Source organism: Crassostrea angulata, chromosome 8, assembly GCF_025612915.1.
Source record: "Crassostrea angulata isolate pt1a10 chromosome 8, ASM2561291v2, whole genome shotgun sequence".
Taxonomy (NCBI): Eukaryota; Metazoa; Mollusca; class Bivalvia; order Ostreida; family Ostreidae; genus Magallana; species Magallana angulata.
This window is the reverse complement of record NC_069118.1, coordinates 59,354,010-59,377,754: the sequence shown is the minus strand read 5'-3', so window position 1 is coordinate 59,377,754 and position 23,745 is coordinate 59,354,010. Positions and strand designations below refer to the sequence as shown.

General features: G+C 34.6%; 1 protein-coding gene across 2 annotated transcripts; it reads right to left on the bottom strand.

The window, feature by feature from the left end:
• Positions 1 to 11,953: 11,953 nt before the first annotated feature.
• LOC128160048 (uncharacterized) lies at positions 11,954 to 23,487 on the bottom strand. Of its 2 annotated transcripts, none has more exons than XM_052823313.1 (6): positions 23,453 to 23,487; positions 20,387 to 20,449; positions 15,255 to 16,982; positions 14,032 to 14,964; positions 13,445 to 13,527; positions 11,954 to 13,002 (listed from the first exon to the last, which is right to left on the bottom strand). In XM_052823313.1, the coding sequence occupies exons 3-5, from the start codon at positions 16,948 to 16,950 to the stop codon at positions 13,466 to 13,468; spliced, it is 2,691 nt and encodes an 896-aa protein (XP_052679273.1). In that variant the 5' UTR covers positions 16,951 to 16,982; positions 20,387 to 20,449; positions 23,453 to 23,487; the 3' UTR covers positions 11,954 to 13,002; positions 13,445 to 13,465. The 2 variants fall into 2 exon arrangements, with proteins under 2 accessions (XP_052679273.1, XP_052679272.1); XM_052823312.1 differs by having other exon boundaries at positions 11,957 to 13,097.
• Positions 23,488 to 23,745: the final 258 nt, after the last annotated feature.

The window sequence follows — 23,745 nt, the reverse complement described above, 5'->3', positions numbered from 1 at the left end:
GCCCATGGGGCCACATCGCTCACCTGAGCAACAATGGGCGTTCAAAACATATTGTGCCGTATGGTCCCTCGGTAAAATAACAAAAAATAAAAATTGTAAAATATTCGAATTTTACACTAATTTTTGCATACACGTAATCTTTGACATTGTACCTTCATGAAATACTATTTTTTTTACCAGAATAAGAAACCCTACGCAAGATATAAAACTAAACATTTGGTAGGAGTACACTGTTAAGTTGTTAACTTACTTTAATTACTTTACCCTGCAACAGAAATGTGTCAGAACTATGGAAACTGTTTTAAAGATGTCGTTTTTATTTACCCGTGTCTGAAAAACTATCAAAATTGATGTAGATTTCACATTATTTATTGTATAAAGAGGGGGCCCCAGAGAGTAGGTATATACAGAATATCATTCTTTATTTTGTTTGTACAAGTATTTAACATAGGTACTCTAATTCATATAGAATTTCTAATGTTCAACCAAAATTTCAGCGTCAATCGTAGAATTATACGCAAGATACAGAGCTCACAGTTCGCCTAGGTTTAAGTCATATTTTGTTCACATGAGTTTATTACATTCAGCTTAAGATTTTTAACTTGGTATTTCCTATTCAGCATTTAAAATGAAAAAAAAGAATGGCCTAAGATTTTCAATTCATTTATTCACTCAAGACCAAGTTCACTGGTATTTGAGGTTCAAGATCAGTTTATACAAATGTACACAAACAGTCAAGGATCACATGCACAGTAGGAGTAATAATGACGAAAAAAGGTTAAGTTTACAATTATACAATAAGTTGTTAAAGTTGGTTTCTGGAAGAACAGACTTTGAAAATTTTCGTGATAGCGAGCGCAGCGAGGCGGAGCGAGCTCCAAAGACAACGTGTATGAACGGAGGAAATTCGAGTTGAAATCTGCACATTGTTCAAAGACATTTTTATGAGGCCACGTAAAAAAGTTCTACTATCCCAGTGATCCTTTGCGGTGCATAACAACATGGTGTAACAGGAAGCGTTTCTACGGAAAATTCTTACCTCTAAATCGCATACATCATTTTCATTTAACAATAAAAAATCCTTTTAAAAATATTGTAGTAAACAACACATATGCTTACGTTAAAAACTATACCTATCTGAACTTTTGCTGACATATGACGTCATTTCGTTCCCCCAATTTGTCCAACAATTTACGAAAACTGTCGAGCGCAAAAGAAAGTTAGTATGACGTCATGGTGATCTCGCGTTTTAATTTCCCGCGATACATTTAGAGATGGATCATTATTAGATCTACGTGCAGCCACGACATTTTGTAATTAATAAATAAAGGAAAAAATTAAACTGTTAAAATATCTACATGTATTTGTTATAGTTGCATATGTGGTCAAACCTTTCAATTATATTGGATATCACACACTGAAAAGGGATGAGGGCACATGTCTTCAACGCTTATATAGCGTACAAAAATTAAAAAGATTAAAAACAAAATTGATGTCACAGAGGAAAATAATTAAAACACAGGTAACAACAAGGAACAAAATTAGAAATGACACAGACACACAATTTATTGATTACTGATCATTATTAAAAAGGTAAAGGAATGATAAAACATAATTGTATTTACATAAAAATAAACCCAAACGGCTTTGTGTTTATCAAAATATTTTAATAAGTCTGTTTAACATTTTATTAAATAAATGCTCAGTGGTAGTTTGTTTAAGTGTATAAGCCTGGGAAGGGACCATTGGAATAAAAGTTTGACAACGGGTTCCTTGCGGTGGTAAAAGTTTTCGAGACAAAGCCAGAGTTTTTTGGTTAGGGCAAGTCCAAGGGTTGCATTTAACAATGATGAGAGATGTGTGGTTCCTTCTGCGCTAGCCCCAACGGTCACACCGTAAAACATATTAAATATTGACAATTGTTTTTACTTTTTTAATCTTTAGTTTTTAAGATCTGTGTACAAACATAGAATTGTGAGCAAATCTCTGTATCTTGCTTATAATTCGAAGCTTAACACTCAAATATGGTTAGTAAATAGAAATTGTAAACAATTAAACACAAGAAACATGCACTGCTATAACAAATAAAGAACACAATTTATTTTTTTGAAATGAATCATATATATACATGTATATACCTACACATTTCCGACAGCGATATCAAACTCTATTTAAAGTGAATAAACTCGAGAAAATGCCGAGCATCTCAACAAAACCTATTGTGTTAATCTACCATTACGCAAAAGATAATGCCGAATATTACCGATAGAATGAATTGTATTTCAGTACGTTATTGATATATCAGATTTTGCTTAATTAGCGCAGGTAAACAGTTAACTGTTTGATTTACCGAAGTCTCTGTTTGATTTGATACGTAAAAATCACGAAATACAGACGATAGTTCCCAGGTTACAAAGCATAAATAATGAAAACGAAACGAAAATCAGAACAAGCTAACACCAACGTCATGTGTGAAAATTGTCAACGCATTGACATTTTTAGCCTCAAGTTACTTCACAAAATCGGCACCAATATATTTTGCATGTTTCAAAAATTTCCCTTCATTCGCGAACTGTTGCACAACAAGCAGATTCATCATAGTCAGATCGACCCTTTTTCATATAATGTCATGGCTGCTTTAAACAAAGAACCTCGTTTTGGAAGTATGGAATACGAGTCTTGGTAAAATGGGTATGCAAACCCGGGCCGTGGCAAAATAAAAGCCGGGGCAGATCGGCAATCGTCAATTCCAAATACGCATTATTTTGCAGCAATATTTACAGCAAATACAAATATACTGGTCCATCAAATATCCTGAAATTTTAATGAGATTGGCAGATTAATAACTGCCAATCTTTTGTTTTGCTCAGGCCAAGTCTTGTCTACCCATTTTACCGGATGCCGAGCTCGATTGAAACACGCCTTTCCTTTATTATCATTTTCGTAATAACTCAGATTTGAAACAGAATTAGACCTTAATTTTTGCAATTTATATTTTCCTTCCCATAAGGATAATTTATGCTAAACTACGTTGAATTGGAATCAGTAGTTCTTGAGAAGAAGATTTTTAAAAATGCACCCCCCTTTTTCTACAGTTTCAAGGTTTTCTCTGCTTTGAATATAGATTGGACTTTTATTTCTGCAATTTATATTCGCCCTCCCATAAGGATGCTTTGTGCCAAATTTGGTTGAAATTGGATAAGCGGTTTTAGAGAAGAAGTTCAAAATGTAAAAAGTTTACAGACGCACGGACAGACGGACGGACGGACAGACGGACAGACGGACAGACGGACGACGGACAAAAGGTGATCAGAAAAGCTCACTTGAGCTTTCAGCTCAGGTGAGCTAAAAAAAAAGGAGTCAAACTTTTGCCCAGTTTAAAATCTACCAGCTTGCTTCAAAAGCCAAATAAATCATTTTTTTTTTATAAAACTCGCAATATGCATGTATTGTTCAGAAAAGTAATGTCTAAGATACACTCATGCCGAATTTCAAGTTTATTTGTCTTAAAATAGTGGAGATATACGTCATTAATCTCTTGAAGTCGCCAGTTTATTTTTACTCAGACATTAACAGATTCCTTTTGAACCTGAAAAATCGAAGCGGGGCGTTGTAAGAATAAAGTGTGTTTCAGTGATGAAAGGCGTCAAGAAGGGAATTTGGAATTATTTTTAAAATACCTGCCATTCATAGGTAAAGTAGTTCCTCATATATTTACAAAGTTTACATTGCAAACTAGTTGTGTCAGAAATCTTGACTCAAATTACAAAAGTCTTGTCGGTTCCTTTTTACTTTAAAAATTTAGTATTTTTGAAGTCTCTCTCAGTAAGCTATCGGACTTCCAACTAGGCATTTAGGATTTATATTGAATCATTAGGCATATTTGTCACAATCAAATCCTAGTATTTGCTGTAGTGTAAGTTGTTTTTATATGTAGTGGAATTATCCCGTACTGAATCCCTAGTGTTTTGATAGACTTTATATTTTTATCCCGTATGGAGCCTCATATTTTTCAGTTTGGCATTGGTCAGCATAATTGACTCTACCCGCATTGGGCTTTATAAGGTTTGAATTTTGCAGTTCTGGACAGAGCGCACGATTTCCCCACACGGATTTGACCATGTGTATTTAGTTTTGTAATTGCCTGGTAACTAAATCTCCAGACGGGGTCCCGGGGTTAGTCACATTCTATGCATGGACGAGGCTCTGTGTATTGGCCTGAGAGGTGATGGTGACTGACGGCCTATTGTGGACGACCGGAAGAGTTTCCGGTAGTTGATTACCTGGAGCAGGTGAAGTGGTGGACACGGTGGATACAATGGACGATGATTCAGGGTAGCATGGTGATGGACGGAGAGAGGAGGATTAGAACCTAAGGACCATCTCGCGTCGTATCTTGCCGACTCTTTATTATATTTTTGTAATTTTTGTATATAGATATTTTATTGCATATAGTATTGTTTTTGGTACTGATCAGAGGCTCGGTCATGGTGACAATATTGCATATTTCTATTTAAGAATAATCGTTATAAATTGAATGACATTTTTCAGTTTTCAGTTTTATTCTGTTTCAAGCTGATATTTTTAGCTGTTTATGTATTTACTCATTTCAGTCGGTATAGTCCTAGTTAAAGATTATCTATAACGGTTGGATAGAGAGGCATTCAAAGTGATTTTTTTTATTAGTAATACTGTTAAAGCAACATCGAGTGCACCGACTGCATGGACTTGCACGGACTGAACTCAAACTTCCAAGTAGCTGTAGTTATCATTGCCACGGAAACTTTCACACATAAGGACAATGGACTGTTCCTTCTCTGTAACGTTTTGTCAGTTATCGTGTTTAACGTACTTTTTTTTAATGAAAAATTGATTACATAAATCATTGGTAGATGTAAATATATAAACATGCAGTAAAATGCTTTTTTGGTGATTTATAGGGCTATGATTGTAGCAAGGATATCAAGAAGTATATATACGTAAACCGACAACTCATGCTAACAGGAGAGAACATTTACACGCATATTGCCTGCTGTTTGATCCAATTCAATGCATTTTTTCATGCTAGCTGTTGGACCATCATTGGTCAACTGGTTGTCTGCGGACGTTTCCGGTTTTTTTTCTGATTACGTCCTAGGCAGCTGATCCTATCTCCATCTTTTTAGACGTCCGTGTTGCTCTGCTTTGAATTCCTATTTCGTTTTGTGAATTTTGAGATGGTTGACGGTTTGTTATTGTCATTTTTTTTTTATTTGTATATTGAATAAAATACTTCTTAAACTAAACACGAGTTACAAAATGTAAACTTTTCTTCAATGCTAATTATCATCATAACCGTATAAATTACAAAAAAGCATTTTATTGTTTGAATAAACACAGTTGGTGAATATACTTGTAAAAAGCATATATTATATGGGGTACAATATGTGAACAAACATGTATTTGTAATTCAAAGATCAAATACTAAGTATTTAATTTATAGTTTTTCTATACTATGTTTCAATCGGCCCCAAAAGAAAAAATCAAAGGCCTGAAGGGCCATAATGGCTTACGGATTTGATATGACTATATTTACATGGATCGAGTATGATTCCTTCTATTTCTTACGGAAACTTTAGTTTATTTATAGCTCTATAGAAAGTAACTAGCTACATGTAATTCATAGATCTATAGAAACTAACAGGACCGATATCAACATGCCCCATTTGTTGATTGGTCGAACCTTAGTGACCGAAACAGACATGATTGAAATCTAGACCCCTCTTTTATCAATTGGTTGAAACCACCACTGCTTTTAGGAAAATCATAGACTGCATGAAATAATTATGATTATGTCAGACTCAAACTCCAATATGAGACAATTTGTTTCTTTCTTTTATCCAACGACTGAAGTACATCAACTGTAAATTCATTCAACTATATAGGACACAAAAGCACTTAAAACCAACAATGAACATGCTCTCAAATATCAGTATACCTTGTATTCCTAAGCACTATGAACTTGCGCAAGAGTTGGTGCACGGTGCTACGTAACAGCGCCAAAGCCAGCGCGAAATCACTGCGCGTAAAAATAATATAACCAAATGATGAAATGTACTGCATGTTATATGTACTATTATTAATGAATTTTATGAAATCTACACCAACAAGTATTATTCCATTTTATTTGTATTTCATAAATGTATATTTATTCATATTTTTCTGGGTTTTTTCTACTTTTTTAAGAGGCTGACCTTCACAAGCTTTAAAAGAAATATAAATTCACAAGGCAGTTCCAACACCTTCTGTTTTATTTTTTTCCCTTTGTACAGAGATAAACTCTTTGGGGGGGGGGGGGGAAGAAACAGGCAGAACTATGCAATTACAGCAAACTTGTTTTGACACCAAATTTAATTAAAATTAATTACTGCACTATAACTTTGCAGTTAGTCTCTCTTCACATGACATGTGTACACAGTCATTTTCAGAGGCATACTATACGATGTCTCTATGTATAGTAATGTGACATCGCTTCCGTATATGACTTGCAATCAATCTTAACTGTATATTGTTTTCTTATTTGAGTACATTTGGTCTCAAGTTTCAAATATTTTTACGACAAATAAACAGTTCAACCATAGCACAACCAAGGTAACTCCATCGAGGGAACATTGTGCTATTTTTAGATCTTGGAAAATCCCCAACATTCGATAATGGCGGAGGTGTCGAAGAAGGCACATTATATTAAAACAAGTAGTAATTGCCCCTCTATTTATGCATTTATTACCGATTTATAACCCCAGTTTCAATGTATCTCAATCATAAGTTCAGTCCTTTAACCGTTAAACACTTTCCCCCTTGCTGAGATCGATGTCGATCGAAGTTAGCGACGCTGTCTGCGGGTGCAAACGTTTTTATGAAGATTGAACGAAATAACGACAACTTAACATTTACTTATCACTGTTAGGATCTGAATTAATTGGGAAAAGATTTTTTTTTTGCTTATAATACAGGTAAGTATGCATAGTGGAAAGCATGGCGGCAATGTGTGATGCATGGCGGGGGCCTAAACCTCTATGCAAAAACAGCCTAGGGAAAAACACTGCATTTAATATTCATTCGCGTTAGATTTCGAGTTCATTAAATAAAGTCAATTCATATTGGTTACAATAACATAAGTGATAATAACATATGGAAAATATAATCTTGCTTAAAGATATTTATTATGAACAACAAACAGTTAACTTTTCAACATTCGAATAGAACTATTTTTTGTCGCGCATGTTCAGATAATTGAACTCTTTGCCGTAAAGATTATTGTCCGGCAACTAGATGGCCGTAAGCCATAAAAAGCAGACGTTCTGTTTGTACGCCTTACCAGATGATCATATCGACAAGAGCATCCACTAACCACCCTTGTCTCCTTAAAAGAACACGAAAGCGGTAGAGAATTCAACTTCACTTCTACATATATCATTGAGAGTGTGATAGAGAGAGAAAACCCGACGATGATAGCAAATACGTATATGATATAGAAATGACAAAAAACGAATGCAGCATGTTATATTATATCTCATGTATGTGCTTATATTAATAAAAAAAAAAACAATCGAATTACACACACACACACAAACCCACAGGTAAATAACAAATTACAACAATTTTGTGAATGTTGCTTTGTACCTCACATGCATTTGATATGGTTTGAGATACACAACTTATTAGAAAAGAGAAAAAGTAAAGTTTTTAATATGATATATTTTATTTGAACACATATCTTGCATTTCTACCTACTGTTTTTAAAACCCTTTATATATACAACATGTGTACTTTATCTATTGACAATTATTATCAAATATGGTTATAAAAAAAAAGGGTTCAATGTAAAATTTATACAGTATGCATTATTGTCTACTCCCCCGTACGTTCTGTTATCCGAAAAACGACTCTTCCTACGTTATCGTTACGTCTGAATAGAAAAGGCCCCGATTCTTTATTTGTCCAAAGATTTGTCAAGATTTGATTATTGCACTTACAAGGTTGATTAATTTTTCAATTATTTCAACTGTCTGTTACCCAAAACAAATAGCATATATTTTTCAAGTCATGCATATTTTGACCAATCGATTACCGTGAATTTGAAATCTGCTAAATAGTATCGATCGAAGTGTTTGATACTTCTAGACACATAGAGCACTCGGACCAATGACCAACACAAGTTCGACTATCGCCGTTTTCCGTGCGGTATATATTATTTAGAAATGCTTGTTATAAATACCTATAAAAGGCGTGACCTAAATTTCTTCCGTTTCCGCAGCAGAGAAAATCGACTCCCCCATACGTTGAAATGGACTCCCCAATACTTTTGTCGACTCCGCCACGTTATGGGTGTATACGATGAATTTTCAATACCTCCTCAACACTCTCAGGAACAATTCAAGTAATTTTATTTAAATCGCGTAGAGCAAGTTCCAGTTTAAAGTCAATTGAAAACTTTGTTGTTAAGGTCAATTATCAACAACCATTTTTTTTTCACGGGGTACAAGCCTAGGAAATTCATAAATGAACTCAATGTCTTCCCAAGTTATACGAGTATAACCTGGGTTGGGACAGTTTACGCTTTATAATTCGCAAAGCGGATTATAAAAAAGCGTAAATTGCTCCAGCCCAGTTATACGAGTATAACTTGGGTATATATTGAGTTCATTCCCAAAAGTTAGAATTTCTGTAATTTACTGTTCTTTACATGGCGTTCAAAATTCAAACATAACGTCAAGCAGATTAATTAGTACTTTTTTTTTTTACGTCGGAGCATTATGACGTGTCTTGTGACGTGCTTATCGGGTTATACAAATTTAACTTAATTTTTCTAACCAATCAAACGCTGTGTTTCAACCAGAATTAAAGAAAAGAAAAATATGTCAAGCTGTACCCTGGGTATAAATTTTACGACTTCAAGTCTCCATTTTCGACGTTGATTAGCACCCCTAGGATCAATTAATGACTATTGTTTCTATGTTAAGCCCAGGTAAATATAGAAACATTGAATACTTATTTTTTTTTTTACATCACCAGTCCTAAAAAACAGCGGGTTGTGCAGACAAATTCGTTTATTTAAACACCAAGCAATTTCTTGAAATTAATGATCATTCATCACAACGGCATGATAACGATGTCTGTATTAATTCGTCGCTGAATTTTAAAATAAAACAATCGTTGCTGTTTTCCCATCAAATCTTTGATTTACCTACCCTTGAATTACATTTTTCACCGAGCAGAATGATAAAATACAACAATATTTGAGTAATATATTCCTTCTGAAATTTTAAATAATATCACCGTCGCGTGCAATTATTATGCATAATGTGCTGTTACGATAAGCTATATTGTTTTTTCCCGTCGGGTTCGAAATTCGTTTAATTTCTAGGGTATATATATTAGACTTCTTTACTGAAGAGTGTTAGTCCGTGCAGTTTTACCGCCAAAGTAACTGTAGTTTGCAGTCAGGTCACAAATGTAAGTTTACAAATTATTTTCTGTTTTAATCAAAGTTTACTAATTATTATATCAATTCTCTTTTGTTATAACATTTAAGTCTTTTCTATGATACCGTAGTATTTACATCTTAAGTGAAGTTTTTATAAGTCTCGATAAAGTTGCATAGTATTTTAACGAGTAAACACATGTAATAGTTATTTGTGTATTGCATTAATGTTAAACGTTTATAGTATTTTCTGTGTTTGCGGAACATGCCTTTTGGGTTATGATATATGTATTGATATTTTTCCTGTCTGTAATATTGTAGCTTTTTACCCATACATACACAAGTACGCAAGAATAAAGTGGATAGGTTTACTATGCACAAGGCATTATACATAATATATTTACGGGTGCAGCATATGATTACATATTTGTATATTTCCAGTGTCTTTGTCTGTGATAAAAACTACGAATCGATTTTGTAATATCCAATACAGTTCATAGATCACATTTTTTTTAATAATTAGGAGTACAATTGCTTAAAATCATATGAATGCCGACACGGGAAAAAAAGGCCCTAAAGGTCAAAATTATACAAACCCAGTTCCCGTGCTTCCTAAGATAATCAAGATCAAGCTCTGTATCTGAAGCTACCGTCCATTTACACATCCATCGTGATAATAACTGCATGTTTAAGTCTGACTATGTAGGGGCCGATTTTTTTATATTTTATAACCAGCTCTCTGAGTCTAGCACAATTTGAGTTGTTACAAAATCTGAGACCGGCCTAAGCATCTAGATCATAAAATCACTATCTGTATCTAAAGCTACCTCTACGATTCATTCATATAGTTAATCATCTATGCAAGTTTGAAATAGTACTATTTAAGGAATAAGGAATCATTCTTTGAGTATTATGAGGTGATAACTTCAGTCGGGGCGTGGTAAAATCCAATAAAGTCCGATGGATTTATGACAGATTTCACCACGCACCGATCGACATTATCACCTCATAATATTTAAAGAACGATTCCTTATTACTTATATTTTTAATATTTCCAATTTTTTCACTTCAAAACAACATTATTTTAAAAGCATTATTTTTTTAATGTAGCATATTCTATGTATTACTAGGCGGCGCAGCCAATACCGTTTTTCGATTATGCTATAACACTCGCCCATTTTGTGTCACTCATGTTTTATGAATTTATTGGGTTTAAGAGTTCAAAATTTATTCGTAATGTTTTAACAGACAAAGACATTTGAAAATGTAAATAGTATCTAGTATATAAACATGTGGCCTGTTCCAAAAACTAAACCCCCTCAAGCATCTAGAACATATGGCTCAGATTCAGCATCCAATCTTGTCAGGTGTATTCGTATCATAAAGACGCACCATCCACCCAAGTTTGGTGAAGTTATGAACAGTAATTACTAAGATTTAATCACCGGAGGGCACTTGCTTCAAAATCCTTAACCTCAATTAAGCATTCAAGCTTGTCTGATGCATCAGTATCATAAGACGTGCCATCCATACAAGTGTAATGAAGTTAGAACCAGTATTTACTTAGAATTACTACCAAAGGGCACCTGCTTAAAAACTTTAACCTGTTTCAAAAACCTTAACCTCCTCCGTCATCTGCAATTCATGACCCAGATTCAGCATCCAAGTCTTTCAAGTCTATAAGGAGGTAGAGATGCACCATATGGTGAAGATAGGACAAGTAATTACTTAGATACAGGACCTACACCAAAAACTTTGCATGTCCGTACGCCGACGCCGGGGGTATAGCATAAGCTTTGCATGCCCGACTCCATTTCGGTGAGCTTAAAAAATCCAGATTATTTGTTCTGAAACGCCCCCTCTATCGCTTCAGGTTTCAATAAACAACCAAAAATAGAAAGTTTACGGGAATTTTGCATTGTAAACAAAATTGAGCACTCCGGATGATAACTTAATAAATGTGCAAGGTGTTCCGAGTACTTCCGAATGGAGAAAAAATGTTAACATATCCCATTTTGAATCTCTGTACGATGTTTGTTTTTTGTTTATGTGAAATTCTCCTCCCATGAACAGATGATGAATTAAAGAGGAAATCTTGGAAATTTTTTACCCTTTGATCAATTTGAATTGTACTTCATTGACAGGCTTGTTTATTTTAATCAAAAATCTTCAAAATATGAAGGAAGCAATAACTTGAAACAGGCTATTGTACAAATTTAAGAAAATGATTTGTTTTTAATTTTTATAAAGGGCGAACAACTCCTCAAAAAGTTTTCAAGTGCAAAACATTCACTCAGTGTTTCTGAATTCTCTCCTGAATTAGAGCTATACTACTTTCATATTAAAATATATTTTTGGTGTAGTGTATATTCATCAGATTCATTCTGTTCACCTCAATAATACATGAACTATCACAATATAAACTTTTACTTTATTTTAAGATTATAAGAAGGTGACTAACTCTTTTTATTTAGGGAGGTATTGGACAGATGTCAATGTTAGTGTGAAAAAGTACATTATTATCAAAATACTTTCACCGTTCAGAGTTTTTAAATTTTACAATATCTAACTAAAAATCTTTTTCTAAAACTTTTTGGTGACAATTTAATAAGAAACTTCATTTTATTGTTTATTTCAAAATATAGTACGTCACAACATGATACCATCTTAAAACTGAAATATACAGATTTGAGTTCTTCCCCTTTGACTATGATATTAAGTTAATATATGCATGATTTCCTGTGTACCTCTCAAAAATGAAAAACAAAACTTCAATACACACAACAAAACGTTCAAGGGACAGCTTTAACCTTTCACCAAACTGCATCCGGCCTTATAAAAAAAATTCAAAGAATATAAATACAGGGCAAAAGTGTAAAAATACTGATACTATACCTATTACGAACTACAGAAGTTATACCTTGATAAAACATATAAAAATTACAATCATTGGTTACTGCTTAAGTCATATACAAAGAACACAGAGTCTATTGGTGACACTTTGTATTACCATAACATATGTAATAAAACAGTAATAAATAAATAATTTTTGTAACGCTCTATATAATAACATAATCACTATAGCGAACTTTATATGAAATGGACATGACATAAAACATAGTACATGTATAGGCCACTTAAAAAAATATAGTATTGAACATTATTTTACTACAAATAAAAATGAGGATAATTAAAAATCGTAACCAAAAAATCACAAGATAGACAATTCTCAAAAGTAAATTAAATGCTAATTAGAAAAATTGTATTCCATTTTCTTTTAAAAACTTTGAACGGATTTCGCGCGAGGAATACACATCGGAAGACTGTCATAAGTAGGAATGATCACCATAGATAAATTGTCTTTCAAGTGCACAGCCTCGATAAATTAAGTGGCAAGCTTCCGTCGGATCGTAGGTTTCGGTTTATTTTACGGATAGTAATCAGTTCTTGTCCTGGACCCGATCTACGTAATGCTAGGTAGGCGAACACAAGGGTTTTGTATGTAGGAAGGAATTTTAGTGGAAGCCAGTGCAAGTCAGCTAGAATAGAAGTGATACTAGCCATTTTCCTTTTCTCTGTAACAAGCCAAGATGCAGTTACTTCACCACAAGGCATGGAGATAAAGTTTGCTCACCTGCATAAAACAGAAATAACAATTAATGATATTGTAAATGATTATTTTTTATCAATTGAATATTATTACATGATGGCATATCTAGGAGGGTTAAAATTAATTCTCAAATCCACAAAGTTTAATTTTGCTAAAATATCAACTTTATCTGAATATCTGATCAATGTTTTTTCCCCATATAGTAAAAGAGCCATGTTTGGATGATCTCCAAGTGTGAAATAAACAGGAGTCAGTATTACAGTCCATGTGAATCATACACAGGTCAATTTCAGCTGCAGATGTTGAACAAAGTGACAAACAACATGTGTGGTTTTGAGAGCAGACTAGATTTGTACAGAAACATTTACAACCTGTCAATATCCCAGCTATCTCTATTCTACAGCTGGTGTTGAGCTGGAAAAGACATCCTCATCAGTTGAGTGTGTGTCCTCATCTACAACAAACATCAATTAGCTGTTAGTTAATAGATATTATACAGTACATGTATATATACATATATTGATATAGCTAAGTTCACATAAAAAGTTTATAGACCAACTTCATTTTTTAAATCTCAAATGTTTTAGCTAGTCAATAAAATTGATTAAAACTAGTTGTAACAAAACACATAATTACAAATATATGTATCATTATGTCTTATTACCTAATTAAAATGACCTCTAATTAATTAAATCAACAAAACACATTGCAATGGTACTGTACAATAACATCCAATTATTGGGTTAATATATCCACTTTCTACAAATTTTAATAGAAGAAATAATTTGCAATGACTGGTAGATTCCACTAATCCTGTTAACAAAGATTTGTTTATATTGACAAACAATCACACAGATAAACATGTCTTACATGTATCTTATTGACTGATAATTAACACGGACTGTGTGTCTTAGTTATCTATATCTAATTAATGTGAATGATAATGACTCAGACTTACCTGTCAGAGCGTCCTGTCTGGTGATATACCTGTAGACACACACCTTGTTGTTGTACCCTGATCCGACCCAGAGACGGTGAGTGTTGACATCATAACTCAGGCTCCGTGGTTCATCCATCTCTTGTGATTTTGTCAGTAGATGTGACAGGAACTGACCGTCCTTGTCTATCATCTGTACTGTTTCGGTTATATCATCACACACCAGGATGTGTGACAGCGCGTCAGTACAGATTCCATGTGGCCATAGTTCTGATCCTGATGGATGTCCTGTGTAGGAGAAACGATGTCTTCCTCCACGCTCTGTCACCACTACAGCACCATACATAGAGAGAAAGCTACAGTCAGACACCACGACATCCCCATTGTTGTTCTCTGTTATATAGCGAGGTTCTCTATACAGACCCAGTCCTGTGATGTCGTTCTGTATGGTCTGTGTGAGTTGTCCACTCTGGTTGTACTGGGTTACCTTGCCTGTCCTTGTATCATTGTTAAACATCCCGACCAGTAGATCCCCAGTGGACGGGGACCAGTACACACACAGTGGTCTCCATTTAGAGAATATTTTTTTCCTTATCAATGTTTTCGTTGTTTTCATATCCTCTGATCGTTTCTTAATATTATATTTCCTATCTTTATAAATCAGTTCACTCTCACTGTTCACTGTGTGTAATCCTACACCACGACATGAATCCTTCACACGATGTAGAGGGACACCTGTTATGTCTGTCAAGATGAGATTGTTCCAATCACTGACCCAGACCCGGTCTGATGTCACACAGGAAATGTGATCACAACGATCAACACCTGTCACTGTGAGAGAGTGAAGTAACTCGGGGGGAGACATCAGTTTCAGCAAACACTGGTTTCCTTGCTGTGGTTTTTCTGTCCCTGTGGTTGGGATTTCTCTCAGTGACTCCATCACATCAGCAGAGGCTGCAAGAAAATGTGCAAACATCAGTCTAAACAGTTTAAATGCAACTTATATCAATTGATTACAATGTCATGTTATTGTATTTAATTAATTGATTAATTTAAATCATACACAGATGTATCTATAAATAACTAATTATAATAGCATATTCCTGTGTATTATTTGCATTTAACTAGCTATCAACAAAATCTTGTACATGAAGTTAATATCAATAGGCTGCTACTGTCTCAAACAAATCAATAAATTCAAGACATATGATACATGATTGTAAACAATAATGACTTAGACTTACCTGTCAGAGCATCCTGTCTGGTGATATACCTGTATATAACCACCGTGTTGTTGTACCATGATCCGACCCAGAGACGGTGAGTGTTGACATCATAACTCAGGCTCCATGGTTTGAATATTCCTGATGGTCTTATCAGTAGATGTGACAGGAACTGACCGTCCTTGTCTAACATCTGTACTGTGTCGGTTCTAAAATCACACACCAGGATATGTGACAGCGCGTCAGTACAGATTCCTACTGGATCTAGTCTTGATCCTGATGGAGGTCCTGTGTAGGAGAAACGATGTCTTCCTCCACGCTCTGTCACCACTACAGTACTAGACCATCTATATATATAGTCAGACACCACGACATCCCCATTGTTGTTCTCTGTTATATAGCAAGGTCTTCTATACAGCCCCCGTCCTGTGTTGTCGTTCTGTATGGTTTGTGTGAGTTGTCCACTCTGGTTGTACCGGGTTACCTTGCCTGTCTCTGTATCATTGTTATACATCCCGACCAGTAGATCCCCAGTGGACGGGGACCAGTACACACACTGTGGTCTCCATGTAGAGTCTGTTTTCTCTATAAATGTGGTGGTTGTTTTCATATCCTTTGATAGTTTGTTGATGTTATATTTCCTATCTATAAAAATCAGTTCACTCTTACTGTTCACTGTGTGTAATCCATTACCTAATGTATCTCCACTCCATGAATCCTTCACACGATGTAGAGGGACACCTGTTGTGTCTGTCAACATGAGATTCTTTCTATAACCACTGACCCAGACCCGGTCTGATGTCACACAGGAAATGTGATCACAACGATCAACACCTGTCACTGTGAGAGATTGATGGAACTCAGCACCAGACGTCAGTTTCAGCAGACACTGGTTTCCTATGCGTCGGTTTCCTCTCTCTGTGATTTGGATTGCACTCAGTGACTCCATCACATCCTCCTTGTTGAGTGACTCAGTCATGGAGAGCTGGCTGGTGTGGAGTGTAAGATGTGTCTGGGGGAAGGCTTTCTTTATGGAGGAGAGGAATTGAAGTGCACTGAATGTTGACTGTTCATACATGTGTACATATCTCTGTAGGCTGAAAATATGTCTGTTTGTTTCTATCTTCTGTTTTAAATATCTGTGTTTGAAATCAAAGTCACATAACACTTTGTTCAATAGATCATATAGCACATAGTTAATGAGATCCTTCAGTCTCTGGGCCTTTGTTAACATCTCTGATTGATAGCGGGAGAATTCTGTGCGACAAGTTTTGATGTCATCTGTGATTCCTGTCATGAGAACAGGTCTGTAAAAGAGAGCCTCACTTCTGATGGTGTGAATGGTTCCTCTGTGTTGTTGTTGCTTTGTTTGATATGTTAATTGTATACTTTTAAACTTGTGCCTTCTTTTTATAAGAGTAATTGGGAATCTATGAGATTTATGTCCGAAGCAAGAATCACACACAGGAACTTGACTAGATTCACAGTACTTTATATAAACATGGCTAGGATGTCTCCCACAGATCTCTTGTGTTGGGATGTTGTTGAATTTCTCATGATGTGACACAACATTATGGTCTATTGTTTGGAGGTTTTTCACATGGTTTTCTTTACACTTTTGACACAGATCACATGGACACGATACACAATAGTACTCTGTGTCCCCGGGACACTTAGAGCATTGATGTACTTTATATGTTGTACTTGCTGGGTCCATGGTCTGGAGGGTCTAGGTGTTTATATCATAACCTGCAAGTTCAATGAAAACAGAGAGTGTTGTCAATCAGTGTCACTCATGTAAACTTCTTTCTTTCAAAACTGTTTTATAGACTTTAGAAAATTTTAATTAAAACAGATGTAACTTTAAGGTAAAAATGTATTTCTCTTCATAAATATGTGATGGTTCATCATTCTTGTACAGATCATAGAAGACTCAAACAGTAGGAAAATTAAAATTATCCCCCAAAAATGACTGTGTAGAAGTGAGAGAGAGAGAGAGAGAGAGAGAGAGAGAGAGGGAGAGAGAGAAAGAGTCTCTCTAATAAAACTGTATAATTTCTGAGCAAGTATGATCATCAACTAAAGTTTAAAATCAGAAGTATGCTATGTTCATGCATTTTTTATCTCTCACACTTTCTCTGCCAAACATGTACTTATGTGCATATGTGTCTTTCTCTTTCTCATACTTGCTATGCCTAACTTTTATTCTCTCTTTCAGTCATGTGATTTATTTCTTCTCTCTCTCTCTCTCTCTCTCTCTCTCTCTCTCTCTCTCTGACTTTATCTGATAAATATATACTTGTGCTCTCACTTTCTATCTCCATGTCTTTCTGTCTTTTTCTACTAACATGTACTAGCGCTTCTCTCTCTCTCTCTCTCTCTCTCTCTCTCTCTCTCTCTCTCTCTCTCTCTCTCTCAGACTTCCTTTGCTAAACATGTACTCTTTTCCTTTTTTCTCTGATTTCCTTTCCAAAACAGGTACTCTTGCTCTTTTTCTTTTTCTCTCTCAGACTTAACATGTACTATTGCTCTTTTTTTAATTTTCTCTTTCTATCTAACTTTCTCTGCTTAAGCTTTAACTTCCTGTCAAACATATACATATAGTATGTACACATGTAAATCTATCAGATTTATGTACTTTTGCACACAGTCTTCCCTCTATTTCTCTCTCTGTACTTTTGCTCTCTTTCTCTCTCCCTTGCTTATACTTTCTTTATTAAATATGAATCTTTTCCCTGTCTTCTTTTTTTAACATGTAGCCTTCCTCTCTACCTCTCTCTCTTTCTTTCTTTTTTCTCTGTATGTGTATCTCTCTTTCTCTTTTTTCCTCTTTCAAACATACTTTAATTCACTCTTTCTTTCTCTGATCAACACGTATTCATGCTCCATCTATTGAACTTTCTATGTCAAACATGTCCGAGGGTTGTCCAAAAAAATCGTGGACAATCGCGCTTTCGTCATTTTAAATGGATCTATAAATACATAATGTATATCAAAATCTTTGTCATAAAATTTCGTATCAAACTAAAGTGCTTTTGAATGTTTTCAATAGAAATAAACTAAAATTCTAATGTATCAAAGAGTCGCGGAAAGTAGGCACGGCCCAGCGTAAAAATTGTCCAAAGTTTGTAATTGAGTTTTTAATTATGAATAGTTATAGTTTTTATAAAACATTTCAAAACTTCATAATCTTCTATTAATTTATGATGTAGTCTGTATGGTGTAAGTCATTTACATACGTAATTTGAAGCTATTTTCAAACTAGCAGAGGACTTTGAAATATATTGCGGCAAGAACGTGTCTTTAAAAACACCTAAAAAGCGACTACAACTGACCACGGAACAGCGCGCCATTATATAATTGTATCAACTGAGGCAAATCACAGAAAGAAACAAAATAAATGGTGTTGGAAACACGAAAAACATCGACATAGTTTGAATTTACTTATTCACAAGTGGCACAAGCGATATTTTGATGGAGTATGCGATTTTACCCTCTGACCAAACGGTGAAAGTGGCATATTACTCTCAGATAAACCCAGGCCTACGACGTTATAGAAACGTCATTATAACTTGTCGTCAGACTGGGCCATGTGGCCTGTATAGGCAATGAATATATAATGACAACTTCAATACAAAAACATACATTGCTCTTATTTTTATACGCATACATTATTTTACACTATATTAATATATTATAATACTTTCTTGATAATGGCACCATAATTTAAAAAAAATTACATGTGTCCATGAACTTTTTGGACAACCCTCTCTCTCTCTTTCTCTATCTCTCTCTCTCGTTTCTCTCTCTCTCAGATTGTCTGTCCTTAACATGTACTCTCTATCTCTCTCTGTAAGACCTTCTCTCCTGAACATTCAGCTTACTAGTCTATCTCTCTCTGTTTCTCTCAAATTTTCTCTCCTCAGTATGAACTACCTTTCTCTGACTTTCTCTCCTTAACATAAATGTACTCTCTCCTCTCTCTCTCTCTCTCTCTCTCTCTCTCTCTCTCTCTCTCTCTCTCTCTCTCGCTCTCTCTCTGTTTAACATGTACTGTGTATTATCTCTATCTCCCTCTGCTTTCCATCTGTCATTCTTTCTCTCTTTCAGACTGTCTCTAAACTAGAACTTGATTTTAATTTAAGAGAAGATGTCTGACTACGATTTTGCCTTTTGGTTGATCCTGGTTTTTTTAAATGAATTGGCCCATAACTACTGCATTGGTAAGTTACAGTATCTATACAAAGCATTAAAATTTACAGGTCCGACGCAGTTGTGTCTCAGCTCCAGGTAGAGAACAGACTATAATTGTTATCAAACCACAATTCACGTCTAGTTATCAAATGTGTGCAGAACAGGAACACAAAAAGTGTTATATGAGGTCGTTTGACTACTGGCTTATGGCCCATGCTTTGCTATTCTACATAACCTGGCTGATTATTTGACTGTCCCCCTGGGCAGATAGTTTGACAGTATTCCACATAACCACATGGATTTTTTTCCCTTGTTTGAAAAAACAATCCCTAAATGGGAATGAGGGTGGTTCTTATTTTGTTAATCTCTTGGTAAGAAATTGCTTTGTTATACTTTCATGTTAAATACTGAAATCTGATTGGTTAAGACGCAGTTAATAATATTTACTATTACCCTCAGCGTTAGCAACGCACTTGGCAACGGGTAACATTAAAAAATGTTACATGCGCGAAAATTATGCGCGTACGGTTCGCTGTAGAATTCACGTTATTCCTATATAAAAGCAGTAACATTTTCTTAAAAATTTTTAAAAAGACATTCAGTATAACAAAATAAATAGTGCCTGTTTGGGAGGATAACAGTTGAAATTGACACCCCTCGAAAACCATTGTCAACCTCCGCTTCGCGTCGGTTGACAATGGTTTTCTCGGGGTGTCAATTTCAACTGTTACCCTCCCAAACAGGCACTATTTATATAATGCTCTCAAGTAACAACTAGTTCTTACCATAGGGCTAACACAATGACTACTGCCCCCATACCCACTTAAGAGCTGTTTAATATAATGTCTATGAATGACACACAACAACGAACTTACGATAACAATAGGTCACCTGAGTAACCAAGAAAGGAACAGGTTAGCTGCCTTATGAACAGTTTATAATATTCATGAATACTATACCATATACAATTCCTCTTTTCTTTCTCTTGTCTACTGTATCTTTGAAAACCATACTGTATAGATCTAAAAAGAGACCACACAATTCTACACAATGGTACATGTATTAACATCAAAGGCCGGAACGGCCACAAATTAAGGCGTCGAGCTGACATTTTTTTCTTTTATATAGAATGATATCAATAATTTCAATTTCTGTACTAATAGTCATATCAAATGTTAGACTTAGAATAGAAAAGTATATGAATTCTGTTTTCTGCTGCTTTAAAAACAAAATTCGGTATATTTTCTAATAAAATAGGTAGTGGTGCTTTTATAATACAATAACTCATCATAGTTGCAAAAATCGAAGAAATTTCAAAGTTCAAAAATAATTTTTTTCTTTCTGCTTCAGTCTTTGAACAACTTTCACAGGTTCATAATTTGAATGCATTAACAGCGTGTCCCTAATTATAATAAAAAAACATACATTTATTTATTTCAATAATGAAACAAGATTTCCTATGGTATGGTTGTTTACAAACAAATCCACAACACGTGCTATCTAAAATGCTCGACCGAACCAACTGCATTATCGTTTTTATTTTTTGCAACAAAATTGATAGATACCTTTATCGCTTACATTTATTTTGGAGACCGTGCCCGATAACAAATAAATTTACATCTAAAATGTTATTTCTATCGGGCACGGTCTCCAATTAAAATGTGAGTTGTCAATAACCAGGGAGGCAAAGTTGGGTTTTTTGTACACAATTTAGTTGAATAAATGGAAAAAAAATCTTGTAATACGTTTAATACTTTAAGGAACTTATTTCTTATGCGCATTTAAAAGGCGGTGCAGAGCATGAATTTTTGGAAGATTGCCAATCCAGACAATCGCTAGAAGGCTGCCGAGCATTAGCTCGACGCCTTAAAAAACCAAAAGACAAGCAGGATAACACACATGTAAAAAAAGAAAAAAAACAAACAAATGCTGATGGCAGAAACCATAAGTTAGGGATTGAGCTATTCCCCTACTTAAAACAATTATGGGTGAAAATTGTGAAAACTTGATGGTCAGACCCGACACCGGTTGGGATGCCGGGGCCAGATAGTTATTGGACACTAAAACACGACATTGTCATAATCAGTTTTGTTTAAAGTTGTTGATAAGAAAGAAATTAAGTAGGGATATCTTGGGAGAGAAATTGACTCTGACCAATCATCATCATGACTTGTGTTTGTGTCTGTCTGGCAGTGTCTTAATCAATCATTTCAGGTACATGTACATGCATTTATTCAAAGAATGTTACACTAGCATTGGATCAATTTCTTTAGGATGTTCTTCATTTTACTTATATTCTGACTAGGTAATGGCTTAAATTTGTTACTCTGTGCATTGGTAGCTAAAGCAAACTTCAGTGCAATGATTTAGGAAGATGAATAAATTTAACATTAAATAAAAAACTTGCTTTAAAAAAACATGTGAAAAGGGGAATAACTCCTATTTGTTTAAGCTGTTGAAAAAAAGAAATTGAGTTGTTCCCCTTTTCACGCTGTTTGAGCAGTAAGACTCTTTTTATCTAACGTGGTGGTGTCCAAGACAATTAGCCAAATGAACCTGCACATTCGTATATGTAAACATAAAATCTAGTAATCAATTCATCTATTAATTCTATTATTGAAAGAATTTTATACAAAGATATGAGCTCAATGAAATATGATTAAAATGAACAACATTACTGCTTTAAAACTGAATACATAGGAATAAGTGTCAGAGAATGTTAATTTACCTCGACTTGAGTTTTGTGTAATGTAAATGTAAGTGTAATGTATTATCTGTAATGTAAACAGATAAAAATCAATTCACTTATACCATTGTTGAAAGAACAAGATATCTGTGAGCCAATGCTCACTAGTAATACCCCCGCTCTGATGTGAATATACAAAATAAGCAAAGTCATCATTTAACAGGAAGTGAGGTCCAATCTAATTTGTGTAGCGATCTAATAGGAGCGGATCAAAGATCTAATTTTAATTAGATTGAGTGAGGCCGATTGGTACAAAAAAATATCCCACTATATCGCATGCCTAAACATATAGTGTATTAAAATTTCAAGCGTCTGCAATAAACAGTTGCTTAGAAATCTTTTACAAAAATTTGTTAGAAAATTTAGGCTGAAAATGAACAATTTCGTCATTTAACAGGAAGCTGACGGCAGATTGGTACAAAAATATGTCTCACGATATAGTATGCCTAAACAAATAGTGTGTTAAATTTGTAAACATCTGCAATAAATAGTTACTGAGAAATCTTTGACAAAAAATTGTTTGAAAATTTAGGCTGAAAATAAACAGTGATCATTTAGCAAAAAGTTGACGTCCAATTGGTACAAAAATATATCCCACGACATGGCATGCCAAAACAAATGGTGTGTGAAAATGTCAAGCATCTGCGATACATAGTTGCTGAGAAATTGTTGACGAACATTTGTTTGAAAATTTAGGCTGAAAATAAACAAAGTTCTCTTTTAACAGGAAGTTGACGTCCGATTGGTACAAAACTATGTTTCATGAAATGGCTTGCCTAAATAAATAGTGTGTTAAAATTTCAGGCATCTGCAATGAACAGTAAAATGCAGAGATATATGTGACAAAATTTTTGTTACAGACAGACAGACGGACAGACAGACACACAAGGGTAAAAGAGTATACCCCCTAAGGCCTATACAAAAAAATTTGTGTGTTTAGGGTAACACTGATGAATTAATTAGGTTAGGTAGGTAGGGATTTTTTTAAATTATTTTATCATATTTTTTTCTGCATGAATCCTAAGAATGTTTGTTTGTGGCTTATTTAAAAACCAATTTTTTAATAGAAATACTATAAAAGTCACAATGACAATCGAATAAAAACAGACATTTAAAAATGGTAGATTCGGGGCATTTTTGTAGGTTAGGTCGGGTTACCCTAACCACTCAACTTTTTTTTAGGCCTAATGGCTATTCCTTCGGAGCGGGGGAATACCGTTATAATGATTGATTCTCTGTATAAATTATTAATGTTTCATAATTGAATAAATGTACATACTATACCACAACTATTTGTTGGTTTTTCATTAATGGACAAGTTGTTACTACCTTGAATGAGGATGAAACCTAAAAAATGAACACATCGTATTAAAATAAATATCCATGCATCACTTGATACGTGTTCAAATTAGTTTTCATTACATGTAAACTTTTACCATGTAGTTTTCAAGAAGAAGATAAAACTGCTGATGGATTACACATGCACAGCAATTAATACTTTAAGTAACAGGAGGCCAACAGGCCTTAACGGTCACCTGAGTTCCACAGCCTATTTACACACCTTTTGAAGAT

What these genes read in the sequence shown, in the direction of transcription:
- LOC128160048 (XM_052823313.1), bottom strand. Translation starts at nt 16,950, where the DNA reads ATGGACCCAGCAAGTACAACATATAAAGTACATCAATGCTCTAAGTGT. An exon ending in CAGACAGGATGCTCTGACAG is followed by an intron (nt 14,965 to 15,254) that starts GTAAGTCTAAGT and finishes ATTTTCTTGCAG; the next exon opens with CCTCTGCTGATGTGATGGAG. An exon ending in CAGACAGGACGCTCTGACAG is followed by an intron (nt 13,528 to 14,031) that starts GTAAGTCTGAGT and finishes TGTTTGTTGTAG; the next exon opens with ATGAGGACACACACTCAACT.